The following is a 20,711-nucleotide window of genomic DNA, read 5'->3' on the forward strand; positions in this document are numbered from 1 at the left end:
ATAATGCAGAGAGCACTTATGCAGCATTCTGGATGGTTAGCCATGACTAGGGCCAGTCAGATAGGCTGTAAACCAGCAGAGTGTACATTCATGTCAGGCTGACCACCCATCTGTGTTCAGGCCCGGTCTCACGCTCTATTTTTAGAGCAAGTGCTCCTGATTTGAATGCACTGGAAGTACGAAAAGGGGAGTTTAAATCATATCCTGCAATAGCAAAATAATGTGACTAGTAAGAGCATGTGCTGAGGCCAGCATGCATCTCTGTAGTGAAACAAAAAGTAGAGTTTTAAATAAGTGTAACAAAAGTAAATAAACTCGATCTGCAATACCTGTTGAGTATGCGATTTAACATGAGATGCATATGGATTCCCCTCAGAGAATAGGGGGGAAAGGGGGGTAGGAAGTGCCAGATACATTATGACACTGACATGGTCTGGCAAACAACTTTTAGAGTATTAGCTCTGCAAAGGAGTTATTATGGAGAAGGGTTTTTACCATTGTGCCATCAGTCTGAAGTGATGTTCTTTTTCTGACAATTGTTTTTTTCAATATAGAATCAACATACAGAAGGGGAACATTGACAACCTAAGAAACCACTCAAGTGATCTTCAGACCTAAAAAGATTAGGCTGTTCAAGAGGAAAGGAATTGTGACATGGGCTGTCATTTTACAGATTATGGCTACATTCTGCACAATGAGTGACCTGTCTAACAGTCGTTGCACCACCCAAACCAGGTTTCATTTGGGGGAGTGGGGATGGAAGCAAAAACACCCACACCATTTCCATATTTAGTGTATCTTAAGTTACCATGTAGGACTCTTTACACAAGATGGTAGCATGCTGTTAACAAAGGAGACTAGATCTTGTGCCGTTTTCACTTTATTAGGTCACAGACATAGCGTTCTGTAAAAAAAGTGGCCAAATAGACAGAAAAAAAAAAAATCTAGATGCCAGACAGTGACTATCACCTCTAGGTGGTACAATTTTTACAATAACTATACAAAATTTGACTGGCATCATGTAACTGCTGAAACATAAGCTACAGTACGAGAGGAAGCAGCATAACATTGCAATAAGGCACATTTTCTTCAATTTAAACATCTATATAAAAACAGTTAAAGGAGTTGCAGAGTATGAGACAAGGACTGGTTTTCATGAAATGCACAAAGATTGGGGAATACATCCCCTTTGAGTGCAGCCTCCACTGGCACTAAACCGTAAATAAACCCCTTACCTAGACTGGATTAACAATTTTGGTTTAAATTTAGCAGAGACATGTTCACTAATGCTGGAGTGCTTTAGACACAGCTTAGCCATTTTTGAATGAATCTTTCATTTTAGTTTGCTATAATTTAATATTATGTATGTAATAGACAAAAAAAAAAAACACACACAACCCACAAACACTGCCAATAGTTATGGGATTGGTAAAATCCCAAATCACATAGATTGTTTGGCCTGAGTTTCAAACTGTATCCCACAAGGCACTTAAGTGACCATTTTAGAATTTCTTGCACTCGTGGAGCAAATGTACAAAAGACCATAAATCCTTAAGCCAAAAGAGACAGTAAAGCAATACCACAGAATCTGCTTGACATTTTAACTACAAATATATATTATAAAAACAAATAACTGGTGATGAAGAAGTATTTATACACACAGGCCTAGTCATATCAAAAGTGAGTGACATGCAGAGACACTGCCACATTCTGATGAGTATGGCATGCATCACTGCTGCCTTAGGGCAACATAGGAAGTGACATAATGGCATCTACAGCAGGACGTCTGATCACATGACTTCATATCCACTGCGTATTCCCTTCATTAGGCAACAGGCAAAGATAATTCCCAGGATCTAGAATACAAATAAGTAAGACGTCAGAAAAGGAGACAAGATATACTCCAGCATTAGTGAACACGTAGCAATACAGCTGAACCAAGATTTAAAAAAAAAAAAAAAAAAAAAAAAAAAAAACAAACAAACAGACTTTGGACGGCAAACGCATGATAGATTTAATTTAATAGCTAGAAGATTACCAGATAAGCCCTTGTATAGTGACACAATGTAGCCTTTAGTGAAAAGCCTATCCAGTGGACTGATGCCACGCAGACTGATTTGTTCACAACTATCTGCTAAAACAATGCAAACTACAGGTTTCAAGTAAAGGTTTGACGCAAAGTGAAAATATATATACACAGCCTGTGTAACAGGGTAAAACAGTGACTGCTTTCACCAGCTTTTTATCTGGTTACACAGGTCGTATAGATTTTATTTTCACTTTGTGCCTCATTCTCATTGCAGCTTTCTTGGTTTATATATACACTACACACACTTTTTGTATATATGGTTTGTTCACTTCAGAGTTTGGTCAGGTACACCTTATAGAAAGCTCTTTACTTTACTCCCCAGCATAGTGTTTTAATTTTGTTTGCACGGTGTTAATTTAAAAAAAAAAAAAAAAAAAAATCCATGGAGACCGTGTAATTCTAGAAATTCTCTGAATACATATATAGCCCCTGTAATTTAAATTTCTCTTTAAAAAAGACGCAAACTCTAAGCAAATAATGTTTCCTGAAGCAAGTCGAATTGTTAGTGTAGGTTTGCCTTGACATGGCAGGTGGGATTAGATCTAATGGCCATTGAAGTGGAACTAAACCTTCATTTATATAATTATGCATAGGGATTTGGAATAGTGTACAAATAACTTTGTTCTAAGGATAAAGTAGCGTTCACAGGAAATTAAGTTACATAACCACCAAAATACATTCTAGTAGTTAAAGTACTAGCAGGCACTGACTGCTACCCTACCACATAAGCAATATGGAAAGCAACATGCCTTTGTGACCCCTGGATTTAGTTCAGCTACTCAAAAATCTTGACACAGTACAAAGGACAGTTCCAACAGCAAACTAGCAAAATTGATCTAGGTGCCAATCGAGCCCTTGTACTAGAGGATGGAAGCTGATAAAGGGTTTGTAGTAACAAATGCTAAAGATGTGCTGACAGTTTGTTTGAAGAATTTCTTTAATAAAGTTGCAGTGGTAGTTAACAGATTACAGGTTTATTAACATCTTATGCCAGATATCAAGTCACATCTGGCATAAAATGCTAATTATTTTGACCCAGAGTGAGAAAGTAAAGACCCATGGATGCGTACACACCATGTGCTACTGACTGACTCATCCTTCCCAGAGGATCCATGTTTGAGTTTCCAAGCACATATCCCCAAAAGAAAGTGTCTTACCTCAAAGAAGGCAATTCCTAGCGCCACTCCAGCAATAATGGCAATATTTCCTTTAATCATGGTATAGATCCCTTCCACACAACCCTAGAAGAAAAACAAAACAAATTGCATTTAAGCACAGGTGGAATAGGACTTCAGACCACAAGAATAGCAGTGTCTAGCACGGTTTTGGAAAATAACTGACCAAAAACCACACAATATTAAAAATTGCACTTTTTAAAAAGTACTTTGAAATCAATATTGTTTCGATTTGAGAGAATATACTGTGATTTTTTTTGCTTTGTTCCAGATTTTGGCAGATTGATACAGTAGCCACCAAGGAGTAGTTGGAGGACAGGACTTAGTGGATTCTTTGCTTTTAAGTTACATAGCCAAGGTAACTAATGCTGCTGCCCACCCCATGTGTACCCTATTAAGGGTTAATAGTGTGTAGGGTTTTATAATACCCATCTGAGATTTAAAGTTTTAACCAAAAACAGCAAGGTGGAGTGTGGGGGACTCACCCAAGAGGTGGAGTGTGTGAGGCAGGAGAACCTTCACTTTAATGGCCATTGGAGTGGTAATAAAAAAAACAAAAACAAAAACAAAAAACAAAAAAAACAAAAAAAAAAACTTAGTGTGCCTGGGGATTTGGGATCGTGTGCGGGTTCTATGTATTTTGACTGATGATACTGTTGCGAGAGTTTGAACGAGCTAAAATGGTGTGTCAATATTGTTCTCATGTGATTGAGAAAAAAAAAATAAAATAGTGCTAGATGAAAACGTATTCCAAGCCTTTACTTTATAGCATGTCTAGTGTGTACCCCTCAATAAAAACAGAGGGAACCAGAAGCGTTTAAAAAAAAAAAAATTAAAATTAAACGTATATAACATTATAGACATTGGATCCACGTATTGTAGCCATGTCATTGCTCAGACCCTACATGGTTGTATATCCTGACATGAAAGTGTAGGGTAAAGCTACATACATATGATGGCTTGGCTGGAGGCAACACATTAACAATGCCTTGTATTACAGCTATTAAACTGCATGACAAGCTCTGGGAAAGCACAAGATAAGATTATATTCTAGATATACTTACATCAGTATTTATATTGGTCGTGTTGTAATTCTTTCCGCAGTCTTTGGTCTCATTCTTACAGCATGAATCTGGCACTTCATTTTTGCCAATAAATGGACCATATTTATCCCAATCTGTGTAGTTGGCAGCACCACAGCACTTGAACTAGAATTAAATAGGGAGAACAAAAAAAGTTTTAGATATGCCACAGCTTTTAAAGAGTCAACATAGCTACAGATAATGTGCTACTCACATCTCTCTGGGCTGCGTTAATGGCTTCAGAGATGTCTTTAGTTGTATAGTTTTTCATTCCATCGATAAACACTTCTTGAAATGCTGTACGAGCCTACAGGGGGAAAAAAAATATATATATATCTACGTATATCTATCACACACTACACAGAAGTTAATCACTTAACACTTCAAACAATTTGATAATGAGGAGCCCAAGATCCAGGACATTTCTACAACAGTCCCATATACACCAAGTGTCGTACTTTATCACAGCTTCTGTGTACATATTTAGATACACACTATAAGCTGTATTTCTGGAACAATGCTGCATAACTGAGAAATCAAAAGCTATTTTGTTGGTTCTAGAGTAATTTAGAGACCAGCCAGCCACTTAAGGAATGTATTCATAACATTTTACCTTATCCCTCAGGACATATCCAGCAATGGCAGCAGCGATCTCTACCAGGAAAATCAAGACGAGGAGAACAGCAAACTATTTTAGAGTAGAAATAAAATGCAGATTATCATCCAAAAAACACAAACCACATGAAGTCAGTGAATCTCCAAACAAATGTGGAACATTTATCACAGCACAAGCTCTCTAGAGTAGCAGCATGTCAAAATAACCTTTGCTAGAGTAAGACTTTCTGTGAATCTAGGTGTCCCATTTCTGAACCATGGTATTTGGAAGTCAGGCAGTGTAAAAAAACAAAAAACAAAAAAAAAAAAACATACAAGTTTTAGTGCAGCAAAAACAGCAAGTAGGTGGAAAAAAATAAATAAGTCATGGGAGCAGGAATGATAAGAACACCTAATACTTAAATCACACAGCAGAGGTAAATAGGTCTTTACTTTCCTACACTGACAGCGTCAACTATCAACATTTTATAATTGGTTTAATGGATTTGAAAAAAAGATTTTTATAGGAATGGACAAACTAAAGCATGGCTCATGAAGTTAAATACAAGATTTTGAAATAAGACTAAGAACACCATGGTCAGTATTAATTTACAGTTTGTCAAAAAGATAAACACATTTTCAGTTGGATAAACCATAGCTATTACAGTAGTTGTGATGCAATGACAAATAGTGCAGCCTCTAGTTTAGTGAGGAGACAAACCCAAAGGATTCCCAGTCAACCTCTTGGTCTAGGACAAGGGCAGGCAACCTTTGGGACTAGAGAGCATTTGGACTACATCTTCCCTGATGCTCTGCCATCGTTATGGGAAATTTAGTTCACAACATCTGATGTGCCGAAGGTTTGCCTACCCGTGGCCTAGGATATCACAGAACCCACATCGTTTAGATTCACTGAAGTTATAGTTGGCATTGTTAGGCTGCCTCTTACGCTACAAATTAACTTTATATTTAATTTTAAAGGGCTACTCTGACGACCATGACCACTTCAGTGATTTGAAGTATGGATGGTGCAAGACCCTGGGATTTGCAGCATCTCATCGAAACACTGCACAGACAGAGTTCTAGTTAATTGTGTGATTGAGCAAGTGGCATCCCAGAATGGTCATGACAGGGAGTAACAATTAGGTTGTCATCAGCATTAGAGTAACCCTTTAAGCATTCCAATTGTGGTCTATTTGTACATATTCCCTCACAAATGTACATGTACTACGGCAGCCTGCTTTAGGTTTGTATTTCTCAAGTATTCCTGACCAACACTGGTTTTGAAAACCCCAACCGACAGTCATTGGCCAAGAAGGCATGTCTTACCGTTGTCACCATGCAATAGTTCTCCTTAACGGCACCACAGCACCCAAAGAAGGAGATGAAGAAAATGACAACTCCCACTGCAATGATTACTATTGGAGCACCTGAAGAGGAGGCATTTTTTATCAATATGGAGTGATTTAGCTGAACCTGAACGTAGATTCCCAGGGCAATCAGAGCAACTCCACAGATCTAAAAAAAAAAAAAAAAAAAAAAAAAACGACATGTTATGAGAACAAAAAATAAATTAGATGTCTACAACAAGAGTATGCAAAAAAAATAAGCGTACAGAACATTCTACCCAAGATTTCTTAAGTGAAGGGACCATTATAATAGAGTTATGTGACAACCTTAAAGAGGGCAATATTACACTTTGATAGGAAATCTCTGGGACTTGCAGAGCATCAAACTACACATGTAAAAGCTACACATTCTGATCAGTGTGATTTTTCACAATATGCCACAGCACATCAGCCAATTTCAGCCAGTACAGTACATGGTCACTGTTTAGGACATGCTCCCCTACAGATTGTTAGAGGGGATGGGAGAAGGATTTTATCGCCACACTGCTATGTGCTGATGCCTGCACGGTTTTAACATATGAATATTAAAACTACAAATGTTTATTCATGCAACACAGTGATGGCCGAATAAACCACACATTGCTGTATGCCAAAGGCTATACGGTTTTAGTATATGAAGAGGCTCATTAAACAGGGGCCTTATCTGCTATAACAAGCAGCAAGAAGTGAAAGGATTCTATGGAGTGCCCTTACAATTTCCATCCAGATAAGGCGTCTCCCTAAAATTACCTCAATTCACAATGAATTGAGATGCATACTATGCAATGCATGAAAAAAATAAATAAAAAAAATACAAAATTAAATTTGCTAGTTAGTGTGTAGAATCGGAATAGTTATTTTTCAGAACTAAGCAATGTTGTAATAACTTAAACTACACCCAAGGTATATCAAGAAAGGCAAATGTTAAGGCTACACCCATTCCTAGGCAAACAGTCTACCTATACTCTTATCTACAAAGCATTGTTGGAACGGGAGGACCTGCCTTTGATACATTGAAACCTACTGACTGTCAGCTGCGTGCCCTTGGTGGGCTCTTTGTTTAAAAAAGTGCATGTGGAGAGGCAAATTCCTGCAGCGCACTCTACATTTGGAACGCTTTAATGTTTCCGTCAAGTCATATGCCTGATACTTATCACAAGACTTGTGTACAGCTCTATGCATTTAAGAGGACTAGTTCTTGTGATAGAAAGCACTTGCAGAACAAGTCTTAAAATTTCTTCGGTAGAGAAATTTTAAGAGAAACTTGACTGGCCAAAATTCACTTCACATTGACGAGAGACAATCAAGAGAAAATTGTACATACTAGGAGGGGGTGGAGTGTTCATTTAATAAGGGACTGGGGCCATCCTGAGAAGGATGACCATCCACTATGATTTACCCAAGTAGAACTTCTAAAGAGAACGCTTTAGGTGTAGGAATGGTTATATTCCCAGGGAATCTTGTCCCAGCAGCACATGAACAACGTAAAGCATTAAGCCTTGAATGTCAACGTTTTAAGTTAAGTCGGGTGGTGCAGGAAGTAGATTCCCCAGCTACTGCAATATTACAACTCCCATTATTCTTTACAAGCCTTACTGCATGGGATCTATTGATTTACTAGATCTGGTCTAAGCCAACAGCTTAAACATGCAACACTAGAATTTAGTTCAATGGTTCCATGGTGGAAGGGCTCTGTCAACTGACAGATGAACTCATTCTACAACAGTGTGACAGAACAGTACCCCATCACAGCATTTTCTGTCAATATGTTTCTCATGCTAGAATTTAGAAGTGTTCAGCTATGGTTGCGCATGTGAGCTAGGAGATTACAAATTAGAGAAGAATAAGAGTTAGAACGCTTCACAAAATAGCATTATCTAGTACGATTGTCAAATTTAATCATAAAACCTGCAATTGTAGACACTTGTTATAAACGTTTTAAGGCTTTTAAATAGAGGTCTTACTTTGTTAAAGGGACACCGTAGGCACTTTAACAGTGTCTTTTAGTGAACTTTTCAGTGCCTGCAGTTGTATTAATCAGTAATTAAGTATAGTTTGGAACATTACTAGTGGCTAAAATAGACAACTGTATAAAATTCGGGCAAAGTTTTAACATTATGGCTATACTTTAACTTTGTTGTTTTGCCCAAGTTACATATTGAGTCATTGGGTTTTTTTTAGCAGTAAATGTTTTTGCTTTCAATTTAATAGCTTAATGTAGAGAAGGACTGCGTAAACGTGACTGACTACTGCAAAATAATTGGCGAAAAGTCTGTTTGCAGAAAGTGAACTCTTAGTTTAAAAAATACAAAAAAAAAAAAGTTACCTGGGCTCTTTCCACATCCCTATGCATTTTTAAACAAATTGAGGTTTTTAGTTACCTCCAATGTCCACGAGAGGGTATGCCCACATGCCAAGTCAAGGCAGACATCTTAGGTGTGTCCCAACGCTAACCCTTCACCTTGCTTCCTTGAGCTTCTGGCAAATATATCGGAGACAGAAAGGTATTTTTTTTTATATACATCCCTACATGCTTATTAACCCTTAATAGGGAACACATGGGATGGGCAGCAGCATTTGTCTTAGAGATATTTGCCAGAAGCTGAAGGGTTAGATTTTGCTATATACCATTAGCAATACATATAGGATGTTATTGTAAGGTGGGTAATCTCCTGGGTAATATAGATTAATCACTCATTTGGAGAAGTTAGTCAAGTTGTTCATTGTATGTACAAAATGTTTAAGAACTGTGGGATTAAGGTCTTTCTCCAAACTTAATTTTATAACTTTTTGCTGTTCAAGTGCATGTTCTATCAGACTCCAAGAACTTTGATTAGTAGAGTTATACACATAGTCTGGGTGCCAGGCTCAGTGTAGCCCAGCAATTTATATATTCACTGTGGTCCAGGTTGGACAAAACGGAGACACTGATAATGTGCAAGTGTTAAAGCCCGAGTTTTCAGAGAGCAATCACAACATCAGGAGATTTAACTAATCAGCAGTTGGTCAGATAACAAAATCTGACCCAAATTCATAAAGTTTAATTAAGTGTAATTATCTTAAAGGTCAGTTATCAAGTATTCATGTCTTGTTTTAACCCATGTTGGTATGAACACCATATTGCTTAACGTGTGAATACAGCTTAATATTTGTGAGAGATACAAGTTCTGACCCTGTACAGACAAGAGGCCAGGGACGTCAAACCACATGATTAGAGTGAGGAAGGAAGAAGAGTCAGCTGCCAGAAACCCACACTCCAGGACATTTACTAAAAGTCAGTCATATTTGCAAAGACAAATTTTACTAGTCACAAGCCTATCCTGCAGCACTGTACATCAGAGGAATAAATCCCAAGTCAATTTACATCCATTCAATACCATCACTTAGCAATTCTTTTGCCCAAATGTGATTAACAGCAAGGCTGTGATCATCAGCCAATACTCCACCAGTGTGCGTAGCCCAGTTTTGCTGCTCGATGTCTGACAGCTTTGATAAACATGACATACAAAGTACAAGTAATCAGACCAGTTTAGAGGAATGTGGATTATATAACTGCAGGGCAGTTCACAACCAACTCATGTGACTGGTGAGATAAATGCATATTGATAAACTGCTTCAAATTTTCTAACAGTTCCTCTTTTCTAGGAGATTCATATTTTAGAAGTGTATAACAATAAGATGTCTAGGAAAATAAAACTTTAAATATACTTTGTACAAGAGATACTCTGCTCGAGTTACATTTACATGAAATTTAATCAAAACACAAGTCATCTAAATATGTATTGGAAGGCAAAATTTAGAGGGCAATGGTCAATTCCCAGGTATTTAAAAAAAACAAAAAAAAAAAACTCTTAACGTGTGTGGTCATTATGGCATTATTAGCATGCCCAGGAGTGTTCATTTCTGAGTAGATTTCCATGTAGTGTGCCATCACTGGCTGATATCAGTCAGCCGACACTCACCCAAGCATGGCAACTGGATTGGATTCTGCAGAAAGGGTCACCAGGAGCTCAGTTAAGTGCCAACCTGTTGCCCCATTACCAGGGAAAATGGGCCAGAGTACTTGCATCAACCACTGCAGCAGGCTATAGTGGACAGGATGCTTGGTGTAACCATTTAAAAACTGAACAGATGACAATGCAAGAAACAGTGCAGAGGAAGATTAGGGATTAAACGGTTTCTATTTCTCATCTTTGTATGGTTTCTCCATGAGGACAGAAGCTGTAATGTATATACATACACAATAGAGGGATTGCACCCAGACTAAAAGGATTTGTTAATCATGGATGTTGTAGTATAGCCAGACCCACATAATCACTTTGCAGAGGTTAGAATGGAAACCAGGCACTCAAACTCCGACTTGAAGTTAAGGCCCAAGTACATCAGTCTAATTTGTACTGTTGCTGCAGTGTGTGGAGCCTGATATTCATAGGAGGCCCGTGTCTTCCCTATATTGTTTTTGCAGTGAGGAACTAGCAAACTAGGCCATACAGTGTAAGTAGTTCCATTAGCACTGGCACAAGAGATGACTCCAGTTGTGCTAGGAACAAAGTCATCTGCAAACATGGCAATGGATTGTTGACATAGAAGTGTGGCAAAGTCCTGAATTCCTGACTGGGACTTAGTGTGGATAATCAGTGGTTCCAATATCAGGATTAAGATTAGGGGAGACAATGGGCACATGGGGGCATGCAATTAGAAATAGGAAAATATTTCCTCTACCCTTCCCTTGGTGTATTATGTAAAAGGATGTCATCAACTTTAACAGACCATGGCCCAGTTATCTTGCCCATCATAACATCTACAATTCTGAATATGGTCACCCTGTCCAGACATATCAATCCTGGTGTCTGTAATGAGACGTAATCATGCAACGCTGGAAACTTAGCTCTCCAAATAGCAGATGTCTAGGGATGCCAATAGGGTGGCCATCCTGCTACTTGGATGTACTTTCATGAGATAGATTTGTGGGAGGTGGTCTATATACACTTAGAAGCTCCACAAATAAATCAGTGACCACAATGAAGACTGGTCATTTGAGGGCCTGTCTCATTAGGGGCATAAAGGTTTACAGTTGTGACCATTATGTCGTCTAGAGCAGTGTTTCCCAACCCAGTCCTCAAGGCACACCTACCAGTCCAGGATTTAAGGATTACCCAGTTTTGTCTAAGGTGTTTTCTTTTTTTTCTAAAAACACCTTAGATAAAACTGGATAATCCTTAAATCCTGGACTGGTAGGTGTGCCTTGAGGACTGGGTTGGGAAACACTGGTCTAGAGTACCACAAAAGGATAAGCAACCTCAGAATCACAGTATTTCTTTGCAACCTGAAATGATCAATCCCTATGAATTACAGTAGGACGGATTTAATATGAAATTAGGAGTGAAAGGAGTAACGCATCTGCACAAATACATTTCCTGCAAAAAGGCCAGAGCGACCTGGTATCATGAAGTTCTTAAAAAGCAAGCCTCTGTGTGGAGCGTTAAGACCCTTTACGTTAAGAGTAAGAGCTTAAAAAAAAAAAAATAATAAAACATTAAGGTCTAGAGAGCTGGACAACAGGAGGTTATGTGATGTGTGCCTTTGTGATTGAGTGGTAACCTGGGCCACGCCACAAAAAAATAAAATAAAAACAAAAACACCCCTACATTGTTCGCACCATAGGTTATATTAGACTGTGGCGCCTTGTGTCCCGATATACTTCAAAAACAAAACAAACAAAAACCGTGTGGTCTTTAGGTATATTGAGTGATCTCAATTGGCAATTATAGGGAGTGACTTTGAAAGGTTTACTTTGGAATCCCTCCATAGAAGGAAGCGGTTCTATGGAAATGATTAACTATAGAATTATCCATAGTATACCTGAATGCTCAATCAAAACCTTGGGTTCAGGTTTTAATCAAGAATTTAAAGCAAAATGGAATTTTGTTCTTCTGCAATTCTCAATAGTACAAACACTTAAGAGTTGATCTTCACTATAACTGTTAGTTGTCAGACCACAACAACCTTAAACCTTTTAAGTTTCCTTGGCAAAGCGATCTTACTACATACACTGCATTTTCTCATCACATGGAGATTTACATCCGAGTCCGTTACCAGCTTTCTCAGCTGTGACATTGAGTTTATGCAGTGCTCTACTGCCAAGCAGAAAAAGGATGAAACCTAGAGTCAGTGGGGACTGACTGTTCTGTGCATGCAGCGTAAACAAGGATCATGTTTTGATCTGCACAGTAATAAAAACATCAAAACGTACAACTGTGACCAAGTCCCAATGCAAGACCTAATCTAAGAACAAATTAGAAAGGCTATAAGGTTCACATAAGTGCACCCACTAAAAGGACTGTGCCCCCAATACAATCCCTATAGCAGTTGGGTTCAGCAAAGAATACACACTGCGCTTATTCTGGCGAAAAAAGCCACATTTTCTGTCAAGTGTCGAACTATGGGGGGGGGGAAGGAGACCACCGAGACACTGGTCAATATTAAAAATGAATCTCTGTATTTCCAACACTACAGCCCTAATGTCCCCAGTTAGTAGTTGTCGTCCCCTCCCCGTGTAAAAGCCATATAACCGCGTGCAGCACTCATCACAGTACGCCTACAATTCTTGCATAGAGAATCATTGTTTAAAGGGACACTATAGTCACCTGAACAACTTTAGCTTAATGAAGCAGTTTGTGTATAGAACATACCCCTGCAGCCTCACTGCTCAATCCTCTGCCATTTAGGAGTTAAATCCCGTTGTTTATGAACCCTAGTCACACCTCCCTGCATGTGACCTGCACAGCCTTCCATAAACACTTCCTGTAAAGAGAGCCCTATTTAGGCTTTTATTGCAAGTTCTGTTTAATTAAGATTTTCTTACCCCCTGCTATGTTAATAGCTTGCTAGACCCTGCAAGAGCCTCCTGTATGTGATTAAAGTTCAATTTAGAGATTGAGATACAATTATTTAAGGTAAATTACATCTGTTTGAAAGTGAAACCAGTTTCTTTTCATGCAGGCTCTGTCAATCATAGCCAGTGGAGGTGCGGCTAGGGCTGCATAAACAGAAACAAAGTGATTTAACTCCTAAATGACAGTGAGTTGTGCAGTGAAATTGCAGGGGAATGATCTATACACTAAAACTGCTTTATTTAGCTAAAGTAATTTAGGAGACTATAGTGTTCCTTTAACTACCTACTTTGGGAGGGCCACAGTTAGAGGATTTTGGATTTCTATAAAAGTTGCAGTTTGCTTTTAAAATAACTCTGTAGGCATCTACAATGAAGTGCCCTAGGTGCTACGTCCTAGTTTTAATTCCTGCAAGTTAAAAAACGCTGTTGCTCTGCATGAACAATATTTTCTTTGCAGGGAAGTCCTGTGTTGGTCTCAATGCTTCCTATGATGATCTCAGCCATAGATGTGGGGGCAGCTATGGTTAAAAACCCTTCAGCCACTTACCTGAATCCAGCGCCGTTGTGCATCTCCTGGACACAGGAAACCGAACACACACAAAAAAAAAAAAAACTAAAAATACACAACATACAGTAGCACACCCCTAAATAGCTCCTGGTCCCAGCTGTGACTGCTGCAAATTGTGGAGCTATTGGATGTACAGAGCCGGAGAAATAGTAGTACAAAGTCTGGGCTTGAGGCTCTGTACATACCCGAAAATAGCTCCACAGAATGACTGAATCACCAGGCTGAAACAAGTTTCCCGCCTAAACCAATTGGCGCTCAGAGGGGGTTCGCCAATTGGGAGCAAGGGCACAAAACCAGTTTGAATGGTAGCCTCTCCTATTGGCTGGCACAGACTTCCAGGCGGCCAGCGGTACTCTGCGGCTTGTGAAGCCAACTCCGTTCCAGGGAGTCGGCTGAGGGTCCTGTGGCGGTAATCAGTGATGGCATTCTGTCACAAGCACTAAGTGACATAGGGACACTGCACTCAGACTACTTAAATTAGCTGAAGTGGTCCAGTGTCCCTTTGAGCAGGAAAGTCAACTCAACATGAAGGGTTGCTCTCACTGCGGCATACATTAGCATTTACAAAGTGCCCACCAACATTTTCAGAAGCACATCAGCTCTACTTTAAAACTGGGCTGATAGTGTTCTGTGTACTTCCAGGCAGACTGGTTGTGGATTACATCAGTAATATGTCACTGAACATTTCATAGTTTGCCAGGTTTCACAATATAAAAAACCACCACATGTTGCTTTTCATTTGCCTGTATAACACCAGCAGAGGACTACACTGGCACAGTAGCAGAAGAAAAAGTCCGTTCCAGACATGGGCAGGAAGAGTTTACCCAGAAACAGTATGTTGACCATATGCTTAAATTTTACATTACAGCTACTAAAAGTTTTTTAAACCACATAAAAAAAATAAAAATGATACTTTCTTTGAATTTCTAGCAAATACAAGCCTGTTCTTACACATCTCATACAAATATATTACAAGGCATCACTGCAAGCCGGCAAGACTGAGTGGTTGTGCAGGAACTGAACTCTATTTTGATATTTGACAAATCTTGAGAGGTCTCCCAAGCACCATAATCACTGTGGTTACAGCACCAGAAGTGCCCTGCCTCCCATACGGTAAAGAGTCAGACCGTTTTACCAACTACCTGGGGTCAGCCAGCTGCCACTCCCTGTCTGAGCTTCAAGGTGGAGACCGACTGACAGGAAGGAGAAAGGAAGGGGACTGGTAGCTGACAAATTCCTCCCATTTACAATGATGTTGTGCTAGATAACACCTGGCACCACACTGTAGTGGTTCTGGTGACTTGAGTATTCCTTTATAGTAAAAATTAAAAAAAATAAAAACCCAGACAAGCATAGTTTTAATCCCCCCTCCTCTCTCTCATGGTGTAACTTCCTGAGTGACAGTTCCCCTTTAACAGATGATTTGTAATCTTTCTTATCTAGTGTGCACAGTCTTTTAGTAAGTACTGTTGGCACATGTACCACTGCACCAGTGTTTCTAGTGAATGTGACACACACCTAAGGTTGTCAGGAGAATCTAAATAAGTTTTTACATTCCCTATCCCTTTGCAAGCCTCTCTCTCCATCCAGTACCCCACAAGTTAAAACCAGATGGAATTTACACAGCAAAAAGGTTGGAAAGTGTTCACCCCCAGGCCCCAGACAAATTGGGAAACTAGACGTAGTGACAGGCTTCCTGGAAATATCACAACTCAATGAGTCGGAAGCCAGGGAAGAATAAAAAAGGCCATACCATGTTGCAGCATAGTATTACCCAAATTTGTTCAAAAGCTGCCTTAAAAAAAAAAAAAAAAAATTGCATCATTCGGCAGTACACAGAATATACATTTCTTTAACCAGTTGGTTTTTGTGGAAGTTATCTAAAAATCAGTTTAGATAAGTCCCACCCTCATATCAATCTACATAATTACAGCTTCAGACTCAACCCCCATTAATGGGTACTGATTATATAACAGTTGCATTACAAACATCAAAATAATGCAAAAATATTTGGGCTTTGCCATTTTAAACTGGAGCTTCTATAACCTGCTGCATGGCAGATAAGAATATTTATAACGCAAAAGAAAGCATTTTCCACATTGCAACATTACAAGATAGAATGATTCGTGCTAAAGAGGAAACCCCATATAGTAATATAAAAAACACACAGGAAGAGGTTTAGAAGTTCACCTGACAGAAATAGGCAGCACTTTAGTCCCTGAAGTTAAGCCTAGTTTTGAATTGATACATGTGGTTCTAGAACCGGGCATCACTTTCTAAACTAGGAGTGCAAGCTCTTTGCATAAACATACACCTTAAGCACCATAACTACTACAGCCCACTTTAGTGGTTATGACTAAGCAATTACATTGCTTAAGGTTTTACAGCTAACCTGGGTGCCCATCATATCCTGCCATGGAGCCAGTATCTCCTGGCAAGAGGTTTACATTCACTGGACTGAGTCAAGCCATACAGGGCCTGCTTGCTGGTTGAGTGTCAGCTGATCACTCTGACTAAGTGCTGCCCTTCCATGTCAGGCACGTCTAACAGCAGAGAATGTGGCAGCAGATACCTGGCATGCCCGAGCCAAGTTGTCAAAATAAAGAATGGTTTGTCTACTAATACTAGGAGAGCACCAGAACCACTAGTAGCTGTACTGGTTATGATGCCTGGAGTGTTCATTCGGAGGGGAAGCAGCAAGATTAGCAAAATGAAATTCCCATATCACTACATGACTAACCTGTGTAACCTGACCTCTAAGTAGTTTATCATATGACATGCTTTGGATACCAGCTAAGAATTACTCTGCACAAATAGGCGTTATGCAAGCTTGAGAATGAAAAGAGAAAATCTCAAGGGTCATTTCAGTTTCTTTAAGCAAATATCTATAAAGCTACGCTCTATCTAGTGGTAGTCTATGTAATAACTAGGCTTCGGCAGCATACATTACCCATAATACACACTGTCATTAGTTAACCAAAAAAAATATATATAAAGCCCAAGAGCGACAATACAGATTTAGAGGGTTTGGAAAGCGGGGGTGAAAGACACCCAAAAACAAACAACAAAGTATTCTGCTGTTACACAAGAAAGAGTTAAAGTCATGTGACATGTTCTATCATCCAAGGCCAGGCAGCTGTTCCCTGCAAGTGTGATTACCTGGTGTCGGGGGAATGGGAATATGTTGATCTAAAGCTGTATAACTGTATTTTAACAGTCAGATATCACACTGGAAATGCAGTGTCCTAGGAGGGCGGAAAAAAATACATAAACCACAAAATAGGTTCCAGGAAGTTTTAGTGGGCGCCAGCTTAGAAAATATTCAACATGGTCCAACCCAGTTACCCACAGTAGCTTTAATGAATCAGCACTACTTTTCCCGAATGCAAAGCGGTCATCTGATACTTGGTATAGATGGAAGAGTTTTCCTGAAATACATGGAATGCTGACATTTTAAGGTCACCGAGGCTGCTTCCCCCAATAAGAGCGAGGCAACAAGCCCCTTGTACACAGTTTGGGACCCTGGAGAGTGGGAGGTAGGGGGAGAAAGATGTGGTTTTAAAAGGCTGCCGTAGAGTCAGAGGATCCCATCCTGAACCAGGCTCAGCGTGTTTACACTCAGTTAGGGCGTGTGCTGCCCCTAACACTGTACAGGAAGGAGAGGGTTAATCGGCCAGGCAGAACCGCTGCTGATTATAGCTTTTGGGAACATTAAAATACAGCCAGAAAGCTCATCCCAGACTGCAACGTGTCCGCTCAGTGGACAAAGCTCGGAGTTAGGGAGGGGGGAGAGAGGAGAAAATAAATGGGAGGAAAGAACAAAAGAACCCTGCGATATACTCACCCAGAATATGAAGTTAAAGATGAACATTAAGTATTTCACACATTTCATGCCTCCTTCCACCGCCATCCTGCTGAGCTGGCTCTGGAGTAGGGAGAGAGAGAAGCAGCTGTGAGACTATAACCACTTACCCCCACAGACAGACAGCTAATATAGCAGCCCACACCCAGTATGTATGCGGGTAGCGGGCCACACACCTACCTCTTACTGCTCCTAGTGAAGCCTTGTCCTCAATCTGTTGCTTCTCCGGGCGGTGCTGATCGCAGACTGAGCTCTCACTAAATGGTGACTGTGAGCACACCTCCCCCCGCCTCCTCCCTAAAAAGCTAAACTTCCTGCCCCCGCAGATTGCGGCCAGCCTGCAGCTGTCATGTGACGCTGACATCAATGCACTGTGCCCGAGAAAGTATTTACCGAGGGAGGTATGATATGATGCTGGGGAACCCCCCCCCCGCCATGGCAATGACACACAACTGGGTGTATAGTAACTGTGTGAGCATTGCTCATGGACACCAGGAAACATGCGGTCACATACATTAACCTAGCTATGGTGTATCGCTTTCTAATTGATAGCTGTCAGTGTATTGATCTGAAATTTGTTTTCAATCACTAACTAATTAGTATCACTTTAAATGCCACTTGCTGGTGTGTTAAATCAATTGATTGAGCTTTAGCTTTAATAAACCCCTGCAGGGCCCTCATCAACAACCTATTGTTCCTGTAACAATGTGCAATTGTCTCATTGTTACATTTTCCCCTTTTTATAATATTGTAATATTGTGTAATAGGTTGGCGCGGTATAAAAGACAATAATAATAATATTAATTGCCTGATTACTGTCGGGTACACCATGTTCTTTATCCTTTTTATTCTGTACACATTTAAGTTCTTATACCCCTTGATGTAACATGTCTTCACATTTTAACTTTCTGTGGAAAGTCTATGTCTATGTGAATCAACAGCCAATGTGTCTTAAAAGTATGGTTAACCTTCAGTTTTACCTGAAGTTCTCTTGCAGAAAATCAATACACATACACATCAATACACATATGCGAACCATCTAGGCCAGGGATAGGCAATCTTCGGCACTCCAGATGTTGTGGACTACATCCCCCATAATGCTCTTACACACATAATGCTGGCAAAGCATCATGGAAGGTGTATTCCAAAACATCTGGAGTGCTGAAGGTTGCCTATGGTTACCTAGGCCATGGATCAGAAAGCTATGGCACTCGAGGTGCATTTGCATGGCATTCAAGGCTGCAAGAGCCAGAAAGGGTCTGGTCTATTAGGAGTCCCAGTGAAACTCTAGTGAAAACCAAGTGGTGAAGGTGGTGAGGGACAATCCTCAATTTACACATTGCGGCACTTAGAGGAAGTGATCTCAGACCACTTCCTCCCAGCAGTTGTGAATGGGGATCCACAATGGAATAGAGCATTCCGCAGCAGCTATTGCAGCTCTGGCCCTTGACCTACCCCTGGCCAACCTCGTCCACACTGGACCCAAGGAAAGTCATTCATACTACTAGATATACAGAGATCTGCAGAAGAAGCCTCCCCCTCAAACAAATAATACAAACAGCCCACACACAAGCACAGTCCCCATAAAAACAACACCAGTGACAATCCACGTACACACACAACCCCACAGGCAGCCTCATATGCAATACTACAAACAGCCCCACACATACACACACCACCCTATGTGACATATCATCCACACACACAACTCCACAAGCAGCCTCCATACACAGTCCACATTCATAGGTACCATACACAATACCACAAACTACTCACAAGCATATACAATATAACAGCCCAAATATGCACAAATACATCACTAGAAAGGAACTGCAGCACCCATAAATAACACAAGCAGAATATGGCAACATACACACCTCATTTTAAAAACTATTAGGACCAGCATGCCACGGGACTTCTAGATCTTGTTTTGCCACCGTACTTTCTGATTGGTGATTACTCCACCTTTACAACTTGCACTATGTTTCCATAACACTTTGATATTTGTCTTTCCCGGGCTATATATGTCTGAAGGAGTAGCAGAAACATCTCGGGTGGACAGGTTTAATAGTCATTGGGGTTTACTCATCAAATACCAAATTGTAGTGAATTGAAAAACAAATGTTGGATAAAATAGGTAATCTTGGTGGGACAAAAAGCAGCTATAGTTACTGCTTGGCTGCTTCATCCTATATCTTGCAATCCAGTTTTCATTTTTATTTCAATAACTTTGCAATACAGTTTTCAATTGAGTTTTCGATTTTCTCAAATGGCAGCAAAATTACGAGCTAGTGTCCTGCTATCCCAGGTTAGTTCCCTGGTCTCTTGCCTCTGTGGAAACCAGGGAAATTTCCCCAATCAGCATAGTTTAGTTCAGGGTTGTCAAACTCACTTGTTTTGGAAGGCCAAATTGTCAGCTGCAAGAAAGAACAACTTCACATGTTTTCATATATGTAATTTATAACTTTGTTCATGAATAAAAAAAGGTGTATTTGTGTGTAGTGTTATACCAGTGATTATATATGAATGCAAACATACCACTGTCGTACATACCGCGGTCACAGGGGCGACCAGGCCCGGCCCTTCATGGTGCCCGGCAGCCCTGCGACCCGGGTATGTACGCCAGTGCAGCCACGGACGCATTTTGCCAAGCTCTTCTCTTGGGGGGCCCAGGAGTTGGCCACCTCAGAGCCTCCCGAGGCTGGCAGTGACGTCACTTTGCGGGCACACGTGCAAGGGAGCATTCTCCCCTGAGCTCTCGCGCACACTCCGGCTCCGGCATCAGTAAGCGGCAGTGGCGTACGTACCACGGTCGCAGGGGTCGCAGCTGCGACTGGGCCCGGCACTCCAGGGGGCCCGGCCGCCCTGCAGCCCCCCCACGACCGGGTAGCAGCTGCCACTCTTTGCGGCCCCGGATCGTGCGGCAAACCGCCGGGGCCGCATGTTAAGGGGTCCATCGGGTGGCCCATGCTGTCAGGGCCACCCGATGGACATGGATTGTAAGGGGGCCCGGTCTGCGCTGGGCGCTTTAAGAGCGCGACCGGGCCCCCTGTGATGA

General features: G+C 40.6%; 1 protein-coding gene across 1 annotated transcript; it reads right to left on the reverse strand.

Moving 5' to 3' along the window:
- Positions 1–1,592: 1,592 nt before the first annotated feature.
- On the reverse strand, positions 1,593–17,955 carry CD63 (CD63 molecule). Its single transcript, XM_063426338.1, has 8 exons — positions 17,834–17,955; positions 17,636–17,716; positions 6,270–6,458; positions 4,960–5,034; positions 4,561–4,653; positions 4,329–4,472; positions 3,247–3,330; positions 1,593–1,856 (listed from the first exon to the last, which is right to left on the reverse strand). Exons 2-8 carry the CDS (start codon positions 17,699–17,701, stop codon positions 1,791–1,793), a joined length of 717 nt encoding a protein of 238 aa, XP_063282408.1. The 5' UTR covers positions 17,702–17,716; positions 17,834–17,955; the 3' UTR covers positions 1,593–1,790.
- Between the last annotated feature and the right edge of the window lie 2,756 nt (positions 17,956–20,711).

Source organism: Pelobates fuscus, chromosome 1, assembly GCF_036172605.1.
Source record: "Pelobates fuscus isolate aPelFus1 chromosome 1, aPelFus1.pri, whole genome shotgun sequence".
Taxonomy (NCBI): domain Eukaryota; kingdom Metazoa; phylum Chordata; class Amphibia; order Anura; family Pelobatidae; genus Pelobates; species Pelobates fuscus.